At 50.3% G+C, this 17,994-nt stretch overlaps 1 protein-coding gene across 1 annotated transcript in view; it reads left to right on the forward strand.

Moving 5' to 3' along the window:
- The window catches only part of LOC120297102 (bleomycin hydrolase-like), a 29,338-nt gene extending 11,582 nt beyond the window's left edge, over window positions 1-17,756 (forward strand). Inside the window, exons 6-12 of the mRNA XM_039319341.1 lie at window positions 2,522-2,614; window positions 4,669-4,824; window positions 6,723-6,881; window positions 7,001-7,068; window positions 8,206-8,323; window positions 10,105-10,174; window positions 16,667-17,756. Of these exons, the coding sequence (XP_039175275.1) occupies window positions 2,522-2,614; window positions 4,669-4,824; window positions 6,723-6,881; window positions 7,001-7,068; window positions 8,206-8,323; window positions 10,105-10,174; window positions 16,667-16,818 (816 nt within the window). The 3' untranslated portion in view covers window positions 16,819-17,756. The remainder of the gene's footprint in view (window positions 1-2,521; window positions 2,615-4,668; window positions 4,825-6,722; window positions 6,882-7,000; window positions 7,069-8,205; window positions 8,324-10,104; window positions 10,175-16,666) is intronic.
- Window positions 17,757-17,994: the final 238 nt, after the last annotated feature.

The raw sequence follows: 17,994 nt of genomic DNA on the forward strand, positions 1-17,994 counted from the left end.
AATTCGTTTAACAACGGTGGTGATCAAGGTCGTAAATTGGGACAAAACTCACTTAAGAACCATCTCACTTAGTAACAGACGATTGTGTCACCTGCAGCAGTTCAGTTGTGTTTGTAACTCAAGGCCTACCTCAGGGGTGGGGAACCTTGGCTCTTTTATGACTCGTGGACTTCAAATCCCAGAATTCCTGAGCCAGGCATGCTGAGGGGAAAGGGAGAGGTTTCCAAGCTGAGCCATGCTGGCTCAGGGATTCTGGGAGTTGAAGTCCACAAGTTATGAAGGAGCCATAGTTCCCCCATGCTGGCTCAGGGATTCTGGGAGTTGAAGTCCACGAGTTGTGAAGGGGCCAAAGTTTCCCTCATGCTGGCTCAGGAATTCTGGGAGTTGAAGTCCACGAGTTATGAAGGAGCCATAGTTCCCCCATGCTGGCTCAGGGATTCTGGGAGTTGAAGTCCACGAGTTGTGAAGGGGCCAAAGTTTCCCCATGCTGGCTCAGGAATTCTGGGAGTTGAAGTCCACGAGTCATGAAGGGGCCATAGTTCCCCCATGCTGGTTCAGGAATTCTGGGAGTTGAAGTCCACGAGTTGTGAAGGAGCCAAAGTTTCCCTCATGCTGGCTCAGGAATTCTGGGAGTTGAAGTCCACGAGTTATGAAGGAGCCATAGTTCCCCCATGCTGGCTCAGGGATTCTGGGAGTTGAAGTCCACGAGTTGTGAAGGGGCCAAAGTTTCCCTCATGCTGGCTCAGGAATTCTGGGAGTTGAAGTCCACGAGTTATGAAGGAGCCATAGTTCCCCCATGCTGGCTCAGGGATTCTGGGAGTTGAAGTCCACGAGTTGTGAAGGGGCCAAAGTTTCCCCATGCTGGCTCAGGAATTCTGGGAGTTGAAGTCCACAAGTCATGAGGGGGCCATAGTTCCCCCATGCTGGCTCAGGAATTCTGGGAGTTGAAGTCCACGAGTTGTGAAGGGGCCAAAGTTTCCCTCATGCTGGCTCAGGAATTCTGGGAGTTGAAGTCCACGAGTCATGAGGGGGCCAAAGTTCCCCCATGCTGGCTCAAGAATTCTGGGAGTTGAGGTCCACAAGTCATGAAGGGGCCATAGTTCCCCCATGCTGGCTCAGGAATTCTGGGAGTTGAAGTCCACCAGTCATAAAGGAGGCCATAGTTCTCCCATGCTGGCTCAGGAATTCTGGGAGTTGAAGTCCACCAGTCATGAGGGGGCCAAAGTTCCCTCATGCTGGCTCAGGAATTCTGGGAGTTGAAGTCCACCAGTCATGAAGGGGCCAAAGTTCCCCCATGCTGGCTCAGGAATTCTGGGAGTTGAAGTCCACGAGTTGTGAAGGGGCCAAAGTTTCCCTCATGCTGGCTCAGGAATTCTGGGAGTTGAAGTCCACCAGTCATGAAGGGGCCAAAGTTCCCCCATGCTGGCTCAGGAATTCTGGGAGTTGAAGTCCCCGAGTTGTGAAGGGGCCAAAGTTTCCCTCATGCTGGCTCAGGAATTCTGGGAGTTGAAGTCCACAAGTCATAAAAGAGTCAAGGTTGCCTACCCCTGCGTAATGATATATTGGCGTTGTTTTAACTACTGGTTGAGAGCACCCAGAATTTGATTAACTGAATAATTGCTTTAACTAAATAGCTGAGTAAATGCTTTAACTAAATAGCTGAATAAATGCTTTAACTAAATAGCTGAATAAATGCTTTAACTAAATAGCTGAGTCACCCCACTAATTGTTTTTGGGAGAAGCAACCTTATGCAGACATCAGACGGGAAAGAAGAGCCGGCAAGCCAAAGAAATTAAAAGTGGGAGATCAAAGAAGAGGAAATCTAATTAAATATCATTTACATACAAAGTAAATACCAGCTGGCAGATCTTTTCTCTCTCCTTGCCAAATCCTCCCAGCTTACACCACGTCCACCCACCACCTCCTCTGCTCCTTGGAAAGGATCTCATCACCCCGTCCAACCACGGCTTTCTCAGCTTCCCCGTCCCCTCGACAAATAGTCCTCAACTTACGACGAGGACCATAAGTGTCTTTTTTTTTTAGTTCTCTTGTAACCCTGTTTAGCTGCCAAAGTCACATTTCTGTTGCCAAGTGAGGCAGCTGTGAAGTAGATTTTGCCCGATGTTACTACCTTTCTTCCTCCAGTTTTGTTAAGTGATTCACTGCAGCGGGTCCAGTTAGTCACACGGTCGTTAAGCGAATCCCGCTTCCCCCCCCCACTGACTTCGCTTGTCAGAAGGCTGCAAAAGTGGATCACATAAGCCCGGGGATCACACTGCAACTGTCATAAGTACGAGTCACTTGCCGAGCCTCTAAATTTTGATCCTGTGACCCACAAGGGGGGGGGATGCTGCAATGGACGTAAAGTGTGAAAAACGGTCATAAGTGGCTTTTTTTCACTGCCGTTGTAACTGTTGAATGGTCACTAAACGAGCCGTTGTCAATGGAAGACCACCTGTGTACTGACCGGTGCTTTTACCATTTTGAAGGCTCTTAATGAATGTTGCTCCTTCCAAACAGATGCGGGAATATTGCCTCCGACTAAGAAACATGGTAGAAACGGAATGCAGCAAAGAGGAACTTTCCGGAGCCGTGGACACCATGATAGAAGAGGTAGCGGGAGGGAGTCCTCAGGGGTGGGGAGGGACCCCAGTCCTAGTGCTTGGGGCTGGCTTCTGAATGAGTCCTTCTCCTCCTCCTCCTTCTCCCTCCTCCTCCTCCTCCTCCTTCCCCCTCCCTCCTCCTCCTCCTCCTTCTCCCTCCTCCTCCTCCTCCTTCTTCTCCCTCCTCCTCCTCCTCCTCCTTCCCCCTCCCTCCTCCTCCTCCTCCTCCTTCTTCTCCCTCCTCCTCCTTCCCCCTCCCTCCTCCTCCTTCTTCTCCCTCCTCCTCCTCCTCCTCCTTCCCCCTCCCTCCTCCTCCTTCTCCTCCTCCTTCCCCCTCCTTCCTCCTCCTCCTCCTTCCCCCTCCTTCCTCCTCCTCCTCCTCCTTCTCCCTCCTCCTCCTCTTCCTCCTTCCCCCTCCTTCCTCCTCCTCCTTCTCCTCCTCCTCCTCTCCTCCTTCTTCTTCTCCTCCCTCCTCCTCCTTCTCCTTCCTCCTCCTTCTCCTCCTCCTCCTTCTCTCCTCCTTTTTCTCCTCCTTCCTCCTCCTCCCTCCTCCTCCTCCTCCTTCTTCTCCTCATTCTCCTCCTTCTTCTTCTCCCTCCTCCTCCTCCTCCTCCCTCCCTCCTCCTCCTTCTTCTCCTCCTCCTCTCCTCCTCCTTCTTCTCCCTCCTCCTCCTTCTCCTCCTCCTCTCCTTCTTTTTCTCCTCCCTCCTCCTCCTCCTTCTTCTCCTCATCCTCCTCCTTCTTCTTCTCCTCCCTCCTCCTCCTCCTCCCTCCTTCCTCCTCCTCCTTCTCCTCCTCTTCTTCCTCCTCCTCCTTCCTCTTTCTCATTCTTCCTCCTCCTCCTTTTCTTCCTCTTCTTCCTACTCCTCCTTCCTTCCTCCTTCCTCCTTCTTCTTCCTCCTTCCTCTTTCTTTTTCCTCCTCGTTCTTCCTCCTCTTTTTCTTTCTCTTCCTCCTCCTCCTCCTCCTCTTCTTCTTCTTACTACTACTACTACTACTAGACCTTGTTTGCCCAGGACAGTTGAGAGGTGTTGGTTTGGGATCTGGACACCAGAGGGCAGTAGAGGACAATGTATAATAAGTCGTCCTCTGTGGCTGCCCATGGAGCCTAGACGGGGCCAGGATTTCGGCCGTTGTTCAGTGTGTTGCACCCGATTTTGTGAGCTTTTTCACCCCGGCGGTTAAGCAGATCCTGCACCCGTTCGGTGAACCATGCAGTCGTTAAGTGAATCTGGCTTCCCCCATTGACTCTGGTTGTTGGAAGCCAGTTGGGAAGGTCACAAATGGGATCCCCTGAACCCAGGACGGGGCGACCGTCATAAATACAAGTAGCCCTTCGCTTACAACAGTTTGTTCAGTGGCCGTTTAAATCAAGAAAACAACCCAGCTCTGAGAGCAAAGAAAAGACTGGTCAGCCCCTTGTCTGAAATGGTCCAGGGTCTCCTGCTTGAGGGGTTGGACTAGAAGACCTCCAGGGTCCCTTCTGGTTGATATTTATCCGTAAATTAGCACCAAGGACCCCACGGCCATTTTACTTCCTTCTTTCTCCTTCCTTCTCCTCCTTCTCCTTCCTTCCTTCCTTCCTTCCTTCCTTCCTTCCTTCCTTCCTTCCTTCCTTCCTCCCTCCGTTCTAGGACTGATGATGTTACCTAGTTGGGTAATGAAACGTCTATAAGAAAACCACCAGGCTCAGAGAGAGCACCAGGGACCCCACGGTCCTGCTCTCCCTCCTCCTCCTCCTTGCAAACCCCCCCTCCTTCTAGCATTGATGATGTTACCTAGTTGGGTAATGAAATGTCTGCAAGGAAACCACTAGGCTCAGAGGGCACCAGAGTCCCCACAGTCTTCTTCCTCCCCCTCCTCCTCCTCCTCCTCACACCTCTGGCAGCTTGAGGTTTCCTCCTTGGCGACCCTGGGTGCAAATCCCATTGTGGCGCTGCCATGCTTTTTCCTTTGCCCTCCGCCTCCCTCTTTCCTCCGCTTCCAACCCGCTGCTTCCAACCTCGCCCAGCCAGCTTAGGGGATGGCTGGGTCTCCACCGCCACGTCCTCCTCTCCTCTTCCAGGTCTTCCGGGTGGTCAGCATCTGCCTGGGGAACCCCCCTACCACCTTCTCTTGGGAATATTACGACAAGGACAAAAACTACCACAAGATCGGTCCGATCAGCCCTGCAAAGTTTTACCAGGAACACGTCAAGCCGCTCTTTGATATGGAGAGCAAGGTAGGGAGATCCCGCGACGTAAACCAGCCGGATCCTGGAATCTTTTGTCGGGATCTGGGCGCCTTCCTCACCTGAAATACCTCTTTCTTCAGCCCAGCCCAGCCCAGCCGTGTCCCCCAACCCATCCTCCGGCATCAGCTCCGACGTTTTCAGCCTGCCTTCCTGGCTGAAACTAGAATTCCCTTTGGATTCAACCTGGAAGGGCGCGTTGATTGGAATTCTCCTTTCTCCTCGCCTACGGGAAGCCCACGAGGGATTTGACGCCATAGTCTGTTCTCTTATTTTATGGTTTATGTAAAGCAGTGGTTCTCAACCTGTGGGTCAGGACCCCATTTGGGGTCAAACGACCATTTCACTGGGGTCGCCAAACAACGCAGTCCGCCATTTTTCCCCCCTTTTCCTTAGCTGTGCTACTCCCTTTTATTCTATTGGCTTTTGAAAGCCAATAGAAGAGACTCTCTTGAATAGAGTTTAATTCTATTGGCTTTCAAAAGCCAATCGGAATTGTCCAGGCTGTCTCTGCCCTGCTGAGCCCGCCCAAAGTCCCATTCTGCCAACGGTGCTGCCCCAGTTGAGTAGTCCTCGACTTACGACCGGTTGAGTAGTCCTCGACTTACGACCGGTTGGGGGTCGCGGCATTAAAAAGGTTGAGAACCACTGCTGTAAAGCATCCTAAGGTGCTGGCCAAGAAACCAGAAGATGGGCAGTTCTAGTCCCGCTTTAATCCGGAAAGCCGGCTGGGGGCCTTTGATCCCATCACTAGGAGTTAGTGAGTTCTAGTCCCATCTTAGACAGGAAAGCCAGCCTGGTGACTTTGGGCCAATCAACAGGAGACAGTGAGTTCTAGTACCTCCTTAGCAATAAAAGGTGGCTGGGTGAATTTGGGCCAGTCACCAGGAGACTGTGAGGTGTAGTCCCGCCCTAGTCATGAAAGATGCTTGGTGGCTTTGGCCCAATCACCAGGAGACAGTAAGTTCTAGTTTCTGCCTTAGGCGTGAAAGCCAGCTGGGTGATTTTGGCCCAATCACCAGGATCTTGGAAGTCCTAGTCTCACTTTAGAGATGAAAGCCAATTGAGTGACTTTGGGCCAATCACCAGGAGACTGTGAGTTCTAGTCCCTCCTTAGCAATAAAAGCTGGCTGGGTGACTTTGGGCCAGTCACCAGGAGACTGTGAAGTCTAGTCCCGCCTTAGTCATGAAAGATGCTTGGTGACTTTGACCCAATCACTAGGAGACAGTAAGTTCTAGTTTCTGCCTTAGGCGTGAAAGCCAGCTGGGTGACTTTGGCCCAATTGCCAGGAGACGGTGAGTTCTAGTCCTGCCTTAGGCAGGAAAGCCAGCTGGGGACCTTTGACCCACTCACCAGGCTCTTGGAAGTTCTAGTCCCACTTTAGAGATGCAAGCCAATTGAGTGACTTTGGGCCAATCACCAGGAGACAGTGAGTTCTAGTACCTCCTTAGCAATAAAAGCTGGCTGGGTGACTTTAGGCCAATCACCAGGAGACGGTGAGTTCTAGTCCTGCCTTAGCCATGAAAGCCAGCTGGGTGATTTTGGGCCAACCACCAGGAGACCGGGAGTTCTAGTGCGTGAAAGCCAGCTGGGTGAATTTGGCCCGGTCGCCAGGAGACGGTGAGTTCTAGCCCTTTCCTTAGGCATGAAAGCCAGCTGAGTGATTGTGGCCCCATCACCCCAAGGCAGGGAGTTCTAGTCCCATGCCGGCTGGGGCATTCTGGGAACTGAAGTCCACAAGCCTCGACGTGGCCAAAGTCGGACATCCCGAAATTTAAACCTTCCCCTCTAGCCGGTGGGGGCATGCAAACCCACCCAGGACTTGCCCCTTCCTGCCCCCCCCCCAGTTACCCCTAACCCTCCCCCCTCTCCTCTCCCATCTTCCCAGGTGTGTCTCGTGAACGATCCTCGACCCCGGAACAAATACAACCAGCTCTACACGGTGGAGTACCTGGGCAACATGGTGGGCGGCCGGAAGACCCTGTACAACAATCAGCCGGTGGAGCTGTTGAAAAAGATGGCGGCGGCGTCCATTCAGGATGGAGAGGTCGGCCACTTGCCTCTCCCTGCCCAGACCCCTTCCCCCCCCACCCCACCCCCTTGGTTGACCCCGACTCTCTTTTGCCTTTTTCTCCCTCATCCTGACGGCTCTTTCTCCTCCCGCAGGCCGTGTGGTTTGGCTGCGACGTCGGGAAATGTTTTAACAGCAAGCTGGGCATCAACGATTTGAAGATGTGAGGTTTGCTGCAGGATGGACCCCCGTTCGGAGGGGCTGGGTGGGTGGGGGGGCTGCCCCTGGGGAGCGCTTCCAAGCAGGGGCCCCGGTTTCGCTCACTGGGGGGCTGGGGGCTTCTTGCCTGCATGCAGAGGCCACGGTTCCTTTTCTCATCTATCCATTATTTTATTCCTCGCATTCATGGGTCGATACATGTATTGATTCACTTATTGTTTCTCTGAGTAACTCAGGGTGGCGAACATGCCTAAAATTCCTTTCTCTTCCTATTTTCTCCGCAACGACAACCCTGTGAGGTGGGCTGGGTTCAGGGAGAGGGACGGGCCTGAAGTCACTTAGCTGGCTTTTGCGTCTAAGGCGCGACTAGAACTAGAACTCACCGTCTCCTGCTGATTGGCCCAAAGTCACCCAGCTGGCTTTCATCCTTAAGGCGGGACTAGAACTCACCGTCTCCTGGTGATTGGCCCAGTCACCCAGCTGTCTTTCATACTTAAGGCGGGACTAGAAGTCACCGTCTCCTGGTGATTGGCTCAAAGTCATCCAGCTGGTTTTCCTGCCTAAGGCGGGACTAGAACTCACTGTCTCCTGGTGATTGGCCCAAAGTCACCCAGCTGGCTTTCCTACTTAAGGCGGGACTAGAACTCACCGTCTCCTGGTGATTGGCCCAAAGTCACCCAGCTGGCTTTCATACTTAAGGCGGGACTAGAACTCACCGTCTCCTGCTGATTGGCCCAAAGTCACCCAGCTGGCTTTCATGCCTAAGGCGGGACTAGAACTTCCAGTCTCCTGCTGATTGGCCCAAAGTCACCCAGCTGGCTTTCCTGCCTAAGGCGGGACTAGAACTTCCAGTCTCCTGCTGATTGGCCCAAAGTCACCCAGCTGGCTTTCCTGCCTAAGGCGGGACTAGAACTTCCAGTCTCCTGCTGATTGGCCTAAAGTCACTCAGGCGGGACCCAGCTGGCTGAAGGATACTCTGAGTTTAATCCAGCATTTTTTAGATAGGAGAGGACAAAGCAGCCCAGGTGTTTGGGGTGACCCCTCCCTTCAGTCCCGACCAGCAATGGATTGTGGGAGTTGAAGTCCACCCAGCGGTCCCAGTCCCACTTGCCCCCCGCAGAACCTTTTTGGCTGTTGGCAGATACAATCACGAGCTGATGTTCGGCGTATCAGTCAAGAATCTGAAGAAAGACGAGCGGCTGATTTTCGGGGACTCCATGATGACGCACGCCATGGTCATTACAGCCTTCAGCAAGAAAGTAAGTGGCTTGGGAGGAAATGCTTCCCCCTGCCTTAAATTTACCTATCCTATGGATTGGCCAGGCCGGGTTGATTGATTATGGGTTATCCAGTGGGTGTCAACTCAACAACCACTTGCATAGACCTTCGCCGTTATGTGTCTTCAGGTTGGTGTCAGCTTTTAGGGACCACCTAGATCAGAAGGGTGGAATGGTGGCCCTTTTATGAGTTGTGGACTTCAACTCCCAGAATTCCTGAGCCAGCATGGGGGAACTATGGCCCCTTCCTGACTGGTGGACTTCAACTCCCAAAATTCCTGAGCCAGCATGGGGGAACTATGGCTCCCTTCATGACTCGTGGACTTCAACTCCCAGAATTCCTGAGCCAGCATGGGGGAACTGTGGCCCCTTCATGACTGGTGGACTTCAACTCCCAGAATTCCTGAGCCAGCATGGGAACCAATGGCCCTTTTATGGCTTTATGCTGGCTCAGGAATTTTGGGAATTGAAGTCCACCAGTCATAAAAGGGCCACCGTTCCCCACCCCTGACCTAGACAGACCTTCTCCACAATCTGTCCCATACCTGGTCCCTCAAGGCTTCCCATTGTTGACCCATCAACTGAGTCCATCCTCGTTTGCTTCTGGTTGTCCTCTGGGGAATTCTGGGAGTTGAAGTCCACAAGTCGTAAAGTTACCAAGGTTGGACGCCACTGTTTTCAAGGGACACTAAATGCTCAAGCAACATCAAAATAGCATCCCCACAGCCTCAAAACTGAGGGTGGGAATTATCTGATGAGGGTGGTCTACACACACCACACACACACACACATACACACACACACATCGGGAACACTGCCCAGAAGTTAGTCATCTTCCCACGCATAGCAATTCTCTTCCCTCCGAGGCTTTGAAAATTCCCCCTCCACTGCTTTATCGTCCCCAACAATCCTGGTTTGGTTGTTTAAATATGTTTTGCAACAATGTGGCACACATAGAAATCTACACACGCACACGCACACACACACACACACACACACACACACACACACACACACCACCGTTTAGCAGTTGCAAAAACCAGGATGGGCCTGAAGAGAAATTGGGAGAGAAGCTGTGGTTGACAGCCAAATACAAACAAACCAGGAATGCCGGGTTGGTGGGAAGCCTGTATGCCTTAGCAGCCGGCTTGTCCAAAGGTCTAAAAGCATTCTTGACCGCAGGACACCAAGTAACACAACAGGACATGTGCAAAAACTGCCATTTGCCTTACAGCAGCTTGCTTAGTGACTGTCCCAAGCTACGACGGCCCAGAAAAAAAGGGACTTAGGACCGGTTTTTTCACACTTAATGACCGTCGCAGGCCACGTGCTTAAAATCCAGACGCTTGGCAATTGACTCGTATTTACGACAGTTTCGCAGCGTCCCGGGAGGGGTGTCACGCAATCCCATTTTGCAACTGTCTGACAAGCCAAGTCAATGGGGAGGGGGAGCCAGCTTCACTTAACAACCGCATTATTAACCGCTGCGGTGATTCGCTTAACAACCTTGGCCAAGAAAGGGCGTAAACTGGGGCAAAGCTCACTAAACCCCCGGTTTAATGTACGGGGCTCCATTCTAGTCGTAAGTTGAGGACTGCCTGTAGCTTTTTTTAAAAAAAATTAAAAATCGCTGCCGTAAAAACCGTTGATAAAAATGATTTGATCAGGCAGAACCAGCCCTTTTCCCGTAAATTCCAATCCCAGAGGAACGCCACCGGGATTTTCCCTGGGTTTTTCTCACGACCCGCGATTCCTCTTTCCAGGAAGAACCAGACGAGGGCTACGAGAAGTGGCGCGTGGAGAATTCGTGGGGCGAAGACCGTGGGAATAAAGGTACGGTGGGCCTTGGGGGGAAGGGGGTGTGTGAAAAGGGGGGGGGCTTCCGGATTGAGCCAAAGGAGGAGGGGGTCATCTGGATGCAACACATCCCCCTGCAAGCAATCTGCCTCTCCTGATTTGTCTCCCCCCCCCCCAAAAATTAAGTCCATGAAGACAAGTGGGGGTCCGATTACAGGTAGCCCTGCTTAGTGACCGTTCAAAGTTACGACGGCACCGACGTTTTTCACCCTTAAAGACCGTTGGTAGCGTCCTCCCCGGGGCGATCCAAATTTCCGACGCTTGGCAACTGACTCGCGTTTAGGACGGTTGCATCGTCCCGGGGGGGGAGGGGGTCACATTACCCCATTTTGCGACCTTCCGACAAGTCAAGTCAGTGGGGAACCCAGATTCGCTTAACGACCGTGTAACTTAACAACCTCAGTTATTCCCTTAACCACTGTGACGCGAACGGTCGTAAAATTGGGGCAGGATTCTTTGGACCCCTATCCCCGCTTAGCAAACGGAAATTTTGAGCTCGGCCACTGACTCGTATTTACGACGGTCGCAGCATCTCCAACGTCACGTGATCAAAATTCAGATGCTCGGCCACTGACTCATATTTACGACGGTTATTCCGCGTCCCCCGGGGGGTCTCACGTGATTCCTTTTGCGACCTTCTGGCTACCAAAGTCAGTGGGGGAAGCCGGATTTGCTTAACGACCGCGTGACTAAGTTAGCAACGGCCGGGCTTCGCTTTAAAAAAAAAATCTGCCAAGGAAGTGTCGTAAAATGGGGCAAAGCTCACTTAACAAGTGTCTCGCTTAGCCACGGAAATTTAGGGCTCCGTGGTGGTCGTAAGTTGAGGACCCCCAGTTTGGAAGCGGAGTTCGGCTGGGCCTGGAGGGATTCAGAGACCGACGTCCAACGTCGCTGGGAGAGGCCGACCAAAAGCAACAGATTAAAACAGGGGAGGTGCTGAGTGCGAGAACGTAGGAAGTCGGAGCCGTTTCTTGGGGTCTGGACCCACCTTTCCGGCCAGCCATTCCCCCCTCTGCTCACCCGGACCGCTCTGCTTTCCCAGGACCTCCCCCCCACCCCAAAGGGCATTGTTCACGCTGCCAAGGGACTTCCTCCAATGTTCTGGAATTTCCTAGGGCTCCTGAGGTTATCAAACTGCTTTTTCTTGGTTTTTTGTTTCCAAAAATACTGGCCGAAATCTCTCGCTCTTCTCTGCACATTTTGTTCTGGGTCTTTTTGTGTTTTGTTTTTTCCACGCCATAGGAAAAAGTGGGCAGGGCAGGCTGTGCATCGTGGGACTGAATTCTTCGTGTCCCCTGGAGGCTTTTCGTGGCTCTGGACACACTTCGAATTTGGACCCTTTGCTGGCCCTGGCTAGTTTGACCCAAATTGGAGAGGGAGGGCTGAAAAAGTCTCCATTCAGGGATCTGGGTTCTGGATGCCAAAGCGGTTTGATTGTAAGGCCCGTGGGGCTCTGGGGTCAGTAGGAAAAGACTTAGGTATGGGGGTCTGTTTGTTCCTAATTAAAGAAATAAAAAGAAATAAAAATGAAAAACTAGAAATTGGAAAAGAGAACAGCACAACACCTTAGGTTAGCTTGGGAAAAATCCCGGTTAATCAGGGAGTTTGTTTGTCCACTTTAAGAGGGGTGGGCTTCCACTCCCAGCATTACCCAGCCAGCCTGCTTTAAGAGGGGAGGACTTCAAGTCCCAGAATCCCCCAGCCAGAGTGCTTTAAGAGGGGTGGACTTCCACACCCAGAATCCCCAAGCCAGGATGCTTTAAGAGGGGTGGGCTTCCACTCCCAGAATTCCCCACCTGCATGCTTTAAGAGGGGTGGGCTTCTACTCCCAGAATTCCCCAGCCAGCATGCTGAATTGAGGTCCGCCCCTCTTAAAGCAGGCTGGCTGGGGGATTCTGGGAGTGGAAGCCCACCCCTCTTAAAGCAGGCTAGCTGGGGGATTCTGGGAGTGGAAGCCCACCCTCTTAAAGCAGGCTAGCTGGGGAATTCTGGGAGTGGAAGTCTACCCCTCTTAAAGCAGGCTAGCTGGGGAATTCTGGGAGTGGAAGTCTACCCCTCTTAAAGCAGGCTAGCTGGGGGATTCTGGGAGTGGAAGCCCACCCTCTTAAAGCAGGCTAGCTGGGGGATTCTGGGAATGGAAATCTACCCCTCTTAAAGCAGGCTAGCTGGGGGATTCTGGGAGTGGAAGCCCACCCCTCTTAAAGCATGCTGGCTGGGGAATTGTGGAAGTGGAAGCCCACCCCTCTTAAAGCATGGCTGGCTGAGGAATTCTGGGAGTGGAAGTCCACCAGTCTTAAAGTTGCCAAGGTAGCCCATCCCTGTCCTAGGCCATCTCTGATCAATAGTCATCAAACTTCTAAAGACCATCCCAATCATCAAGTTATTTAAGGCCTTCACCATACCCGCCGTCTGTGACAGTATTTTGAAAGGACTGAGTCAGGGATAGGACTTGTCTGGACTGGATCTTTGGAGAAGTGGGCTTGTCAAGCAGGAACTGGGGTGAGGAGGCCAGCAAAGCCTCGTAAGGCAAAATTCGTCCCCTTCTGAGCAAAATATAGGCGTATATATGTATATTTTTCCCAGCTCTGAATTTTTCCTTTCCCACGGAGGATGATTTCAGCCTTTTGTCCCGTTTGTCTTGCACAAGATGCACGAGTGGTTTCCTTTTAAGATAAAGGAATTCAGGAAACCAGACAGAACAGAATAACCAAGTCGGAAGGGACCTTGGGAGGTCATCTAGTCCAACCCCTTCCCTAGGCAGGAAACTCTATTCCAGTAGTTCTCAACCTGTGGGTGGGGACCCCATTTGGGGTCGAACGACCATTTCACAGGGGTCGCCAAACAACGCAGTCCGCCATTTTTTCCCCCCCTTTTCCTTAGCTGTGCTACTCCCTTTTATTCTATTGGCTTTTGAAAGCCAATCGAATAGACGCTCTTGAACAGAGTCTAATTCTATTGGCTTTCAAAAGCCAATCGGAATTGTCCAGGCTGTCTCTGCCCTGCTGAGCCCGCCAACAGTCCCATTCTGCACCCATTGAGTAGTCCTCGACTTACGACCGGTTGAGTAGTCCTCGACTTACGACTGGTTGGGGGTCGCGGCATTAAAAAGGTTGAGAACCACTGCTCTAGACCTTTCCAGACCAATGGCTGTCCGACCTCTTCTTAAAAACCTCCAGTGCTTGGAGCGCCCACATCTTCTGCAGGCGAGCCGTTCCACTGACTGTTACGTAACTCAATGGATTGGTTGAATTAATTGGTTACTTCCTTAGAGCCGTCTCAGTCTCTGCACTGTGTTCTCTTTGCCAGCTCCGTGCCGTCTTCCTGGTTGTGGTTTATCACACTGCTGTCGTGGTTCAAAGCTCAACTGGGGCTGAATGGTGGGTGGCTCTCAGAGGGAGCCTGTAGGCCCGGCAACTTCATTTTGGAGCAAGCCAATTTGTGGATTATGTTGTAGATTCGTTTCAATCCCTATTTTTCAAACTTGGCAGCTTTTAAGAGGCCTGGACTGCAACTCCCAGAATTCCCCAGCCAGCTGTGAGTCTGTGGAGTGATCCAATGCATCTCTGTTCAAGCCAGGGTGTCTCAAACTGGGGCACTTCAACAGGCCTGAATTTCAACTTCCCAGAATTCCCCAGCCTACTTACCTGTCAAATTCAGGCGGTTCTTGCTGACAGGTCTGTCTGTCTGTCTGTCTGTCTATCTATCTATCTATCTATCTATCTATCTATCTATCTATCTATCTATCTATCTATCTATCTATCTATCTATGTAGGTCTTTGGTTATTCGGGTTTTCTCCCGCGTCAAATTGGAAGTGTCTTGGCGATGTTTCGACGAAGTCTCATTCGACATCTTCAGGCTGGTGTTTTCGGCTTCGTGCTTCTAGGAGCAATGTGTGATCGTAGCTGTTTCTTCCTTTTAACTGCCATTATCATACCCCCACTGACAGTTTAAAGGAAGAAACAGCTACCTACCTACCTACCTATCTATCTATCTCTATATCTGTATGTATGTATGTATGTATCTATCTATCTATCTATCTATCTATCTATCTATCTATCTATCATCTACCTTTCATCTATCTATCTATCTATCTATCTATCTATCTATCTATCTATCTATCTATCTATCTACCTACCTACCTACCTACCTACCTACCTACCTACCTACCTACCTATTTATCTACCTACCTACCGATCTGTCTGTCTGTCTGTCTGTCTATCTGTCTGTCTATCTATCTACCTACCTACCTATATCTCTATCTCTCTCTATCATCTATCTATATCTATCTATCTACCTATATAATAATAATAATAATAATAATAATAATAATAATAATAATAATAATAATAATAATAGTAAAGTTGGAAGGGACCTTGGAGGTCATCTAGTCCAACCCCCTGCTCGGGCAGGAAACACTACACCATTTCGGACAAATGGCTGTCCAGTCTCTTCTTAAAAACTTCCAGTGTTGGAGCATTTACTGCTTCTGGAGGCAAGCTGTTACAATGATTAATTGTTCTCACTGTCAGGAAGTTTCTCCTTAGTTCTAGGTTGCTTCTCTCCTTGATTAGTTTCCACCCGTTGCTTCTTGTCCTGCCTTCAGGTGCTTTGGAAAATAGCTTAATTCCCTCTTCTTTATGGCATCCCCTGAGATATTGGAATACTGCTATCATGTCCCCCCTTGTCCTTCTCTTAGTTAAACTAGACATACCCAATTCTCGCAACCGTTCCTTATATGTTTTAGCCTCCAGTCCCCTAATCATCTTTGTTGCTCTTCTCTGTACTCTTTCTAGAGTCTCAACATCTTTTTTACATCGTGGTGACCAAAACTGGATGCAGTATTCCAAGTGTGGCCTTACCAAGGCATTGAAGAGTGGTATTACTACTTCGCGTGATCTTGATTCTATCCCTCTGTTAATGCAGCCTAGTACTGTGTTGGCCTTTTTGGCAGCTGCCGCACACTGCTGGCTCATATTTAAGTGATTGTCTACTAGGACTCCGAGGTCCCTATCACAGTTACTACTATTGAGCATGGTGCCACCTATGCTGTACTTGTGCATTTGGTTTTTCTTGCCTAAATCTAGAACCTTGCTTTTTTCACCATTGAATTTCATTTTGTTAGTTAGTGCCCAGTGTTCAAGTCTGTCCAGATCCTTCTGTACCTGAAGCCTGTCTTCTGGAGTGTTGGCTATTCCTGCCAGCTTGGTGTCGTCTGCAAATTTGATGAGTTCCCCATCTATCCCTTCATCCAAATCGTTGATGAAGATGTTGAAAAGTACTGGGCCCAGAACAGAGCCTGCGGCACCCCAATACACACTTCCCTCCATATAGATGCAGTTCCATTGAGGACCACTCGCTGAGTACGGCCGGTCAACCAGCTACGGATCCATCTGGTGGTGGTTCTGTCTACCCCACATTTTTATATCTTGTCAAGTAGTAGGTTGTGATCTACTTTATCAAATGCCTTACTGAAGTCCAAGTAAATTATGTCCACAGCATTCCTCTGATCCACTAATTTTGTCACTTGGTCAAAGAATGCAATAAGATTTGTCTGGCATGATCTATTTTGACAAACCCATGTTGGCTTTTAGTAATGACTTTGTTTGCCTCTAGGTGTTCGTTGATTCGTTGTTTGATTATCTTTTCCAGGATCTTCACAGGTATTGAGGTCAGGCTGATAGGTCTGTAATTTCCTGGATCCATTTTTTTCCTTTTTTGAGGATGGGAACTACATCAGCTCTTTTCCAGTCCTCTGGTAGTTCCCCTGTGTTCCAGGATCTTTGAAAAATATAGTTCAGTGGCTCCGATATCACATCTGCCAGTTCCTTGAGAACTCTGGGGTGTAATCCTATCTACCTATCTATCTACCTACCGATCTATCTATCTATCTATCTATCTATCTATCTATCTATCTATCTATCTATCTATCTATCATCTACCTTTCATCTACCTAACATCTATCTATCATCTATCTATCATCCGTCTGTCTGTCTGTCTGTCTGTCTGTCTGTCTGTCTATCTATCTATCTATCTATCTATCTATCTATCTATCTTTATTAAATTATTATACCACTCATCTCTTCTTTTGGGTGACTCTGGCCGGCTTACAGATTATAGAACAAATAGAAAAATAATTAAAATATCTTAAATTTTTTTAAAAAAAATAATAGCCACTTTGGGTGGTCCTCGCCTCACGACCACCATTGAGCTCCACATTTCTGTTGCTAAGCGAGACAGTTGTTAAGGCAGAGGCCCTCAACCGTTGGGGCACCAGGGACCACCGGTTCCGTGGAGAGAGTTTTTTTCCGCGGACCGGAGGGTGCGTGGTTTCGTGTGCTGCCTGCATCCCGTGGATGGGGCTTCCCTTGTTTGTGCAGATCGGCTGCGGTCCGGTACCGGTCCACGGACCCCTGGCCTATCTGACTCTCTTTCTCTCTCTCTCTCCCCCCCCCCAATCTCCCTTCCAGGTTACCTGCTCATGACGGACGCCTGGTTCTCCGAGTTTGTGTACGAAGTGGTAGTTGATCGCAAACACGTCCCGGAGGAAGTCTTGGCGGTCTTACAGCAGGAGCCCCTTCGCCTGCCCGCCTGGGATCCAATGGGGGCTTTGGCCAAATGAGCGGTCGGGACAAGGAGGGGATCCCCCCTCTCCTTCTGGGTCAACTCCAAGCCAGCAGGGACCCCCGGATCCTGGAGGTCTGCAGCTGAGCCCTCCCCGGGGGGTGGCGGGTTCCCAGCTAGAGGTGCTAACATTCACCCCCACACACACACATCACCACCACCCTCCAGAAGACCCCAGTCCATCTCTGGCCTGGGGTTCCCCCCACCACCACCACCACATCGTCGCGTCTGCTTTTCCTTGTAACCCAGTGTCATCTTTTTGTTTTGTTTTGTTTTTTAAAAAGAAATACGCCTTTTAAAACTCATCTCAATGCACTCATTTTAAACCGGGGAAGGAATTGATTTGGAACGAGCTGTGCAAAAAATACTATGATTTTATTAGGACAGTTGGAATTGGAGGGCTCGTACCCTCGTACGGAGATGTGCTGTTTTGAGGAGGGGGGTTCCCCTCGGGGGTCCTTGCCTGCCACCTTGTCGGAGGGTAAGATTCTGGGGGGGGGGAGGTGATACGGGTCTGTTATCCAATAATTTCCACGCCTCTCCCACCTTTTCCAACTGCTCTTCTGCAACTTGGCGTTCCTTCTTTCCGACCGGTTTTCTTTTACCGAATTGGATTCCCGGTAAAAGAAGAATATGTAAGCAAAAATATGTCTTAATTTTTTTATCACGATCTCGGGACCTGCAGCTGGACAGTCCACGATCCCATCTCATCTTGGAAGGTTAACCAGGTTGGAAAAGATGGCTTCACTCTGCTGGGTTTTTGCTTTCTGCTCCGCCGAATTCCAGCTGGTGGGGATCTCCTTGTGGTGAGATCTCCCCAAAAGGGACCAATTGTTAAACCGGCCGGCAAAGAGTTCCCCCATCCACCCACCCCGAGAGAAAGGGAAACATTGAAAATAATAATAATAAACCGCATTTCGTATGCTCTCAACAACTCTTATGGTGCTATGAAGTATTTTAATTAAAACACTTGCCTGAATGACGTTTTGGTCTCCTGGCTTGATCTTGAGGACTAGCGGCTTGCAAAGGAGAAGGAGAAGGGCCATGAACCGGATTTGATTGGGGTGTTTTGTTTTGTTTTTTTTGCCCCCAAGATTCTGAAGGTAGCTGCATCCGAATTAAGAAGAGAGAGTGGGAGGATAAAGAAGAGAGCTAAAACAGGCTTTTGCCAGTC

Source organism: Crotalus tigris, unplaced genomic scaffold, assembly GCF_016545835.1.
Source record: "Crotalus tigris isolate CLP2741 ecotype Arizona unplaced genomic scaffold, ASM1654583v1 scf7180000023575.545094, whole genome shotgun sequence".
NCBI classification, from domain to species: domain Eukaryota; kingdom Metazoa; phylum Chordata; class Lepidosauria; order Squamata; family Viperidae; genus Crotalus; species Crotalus tigris.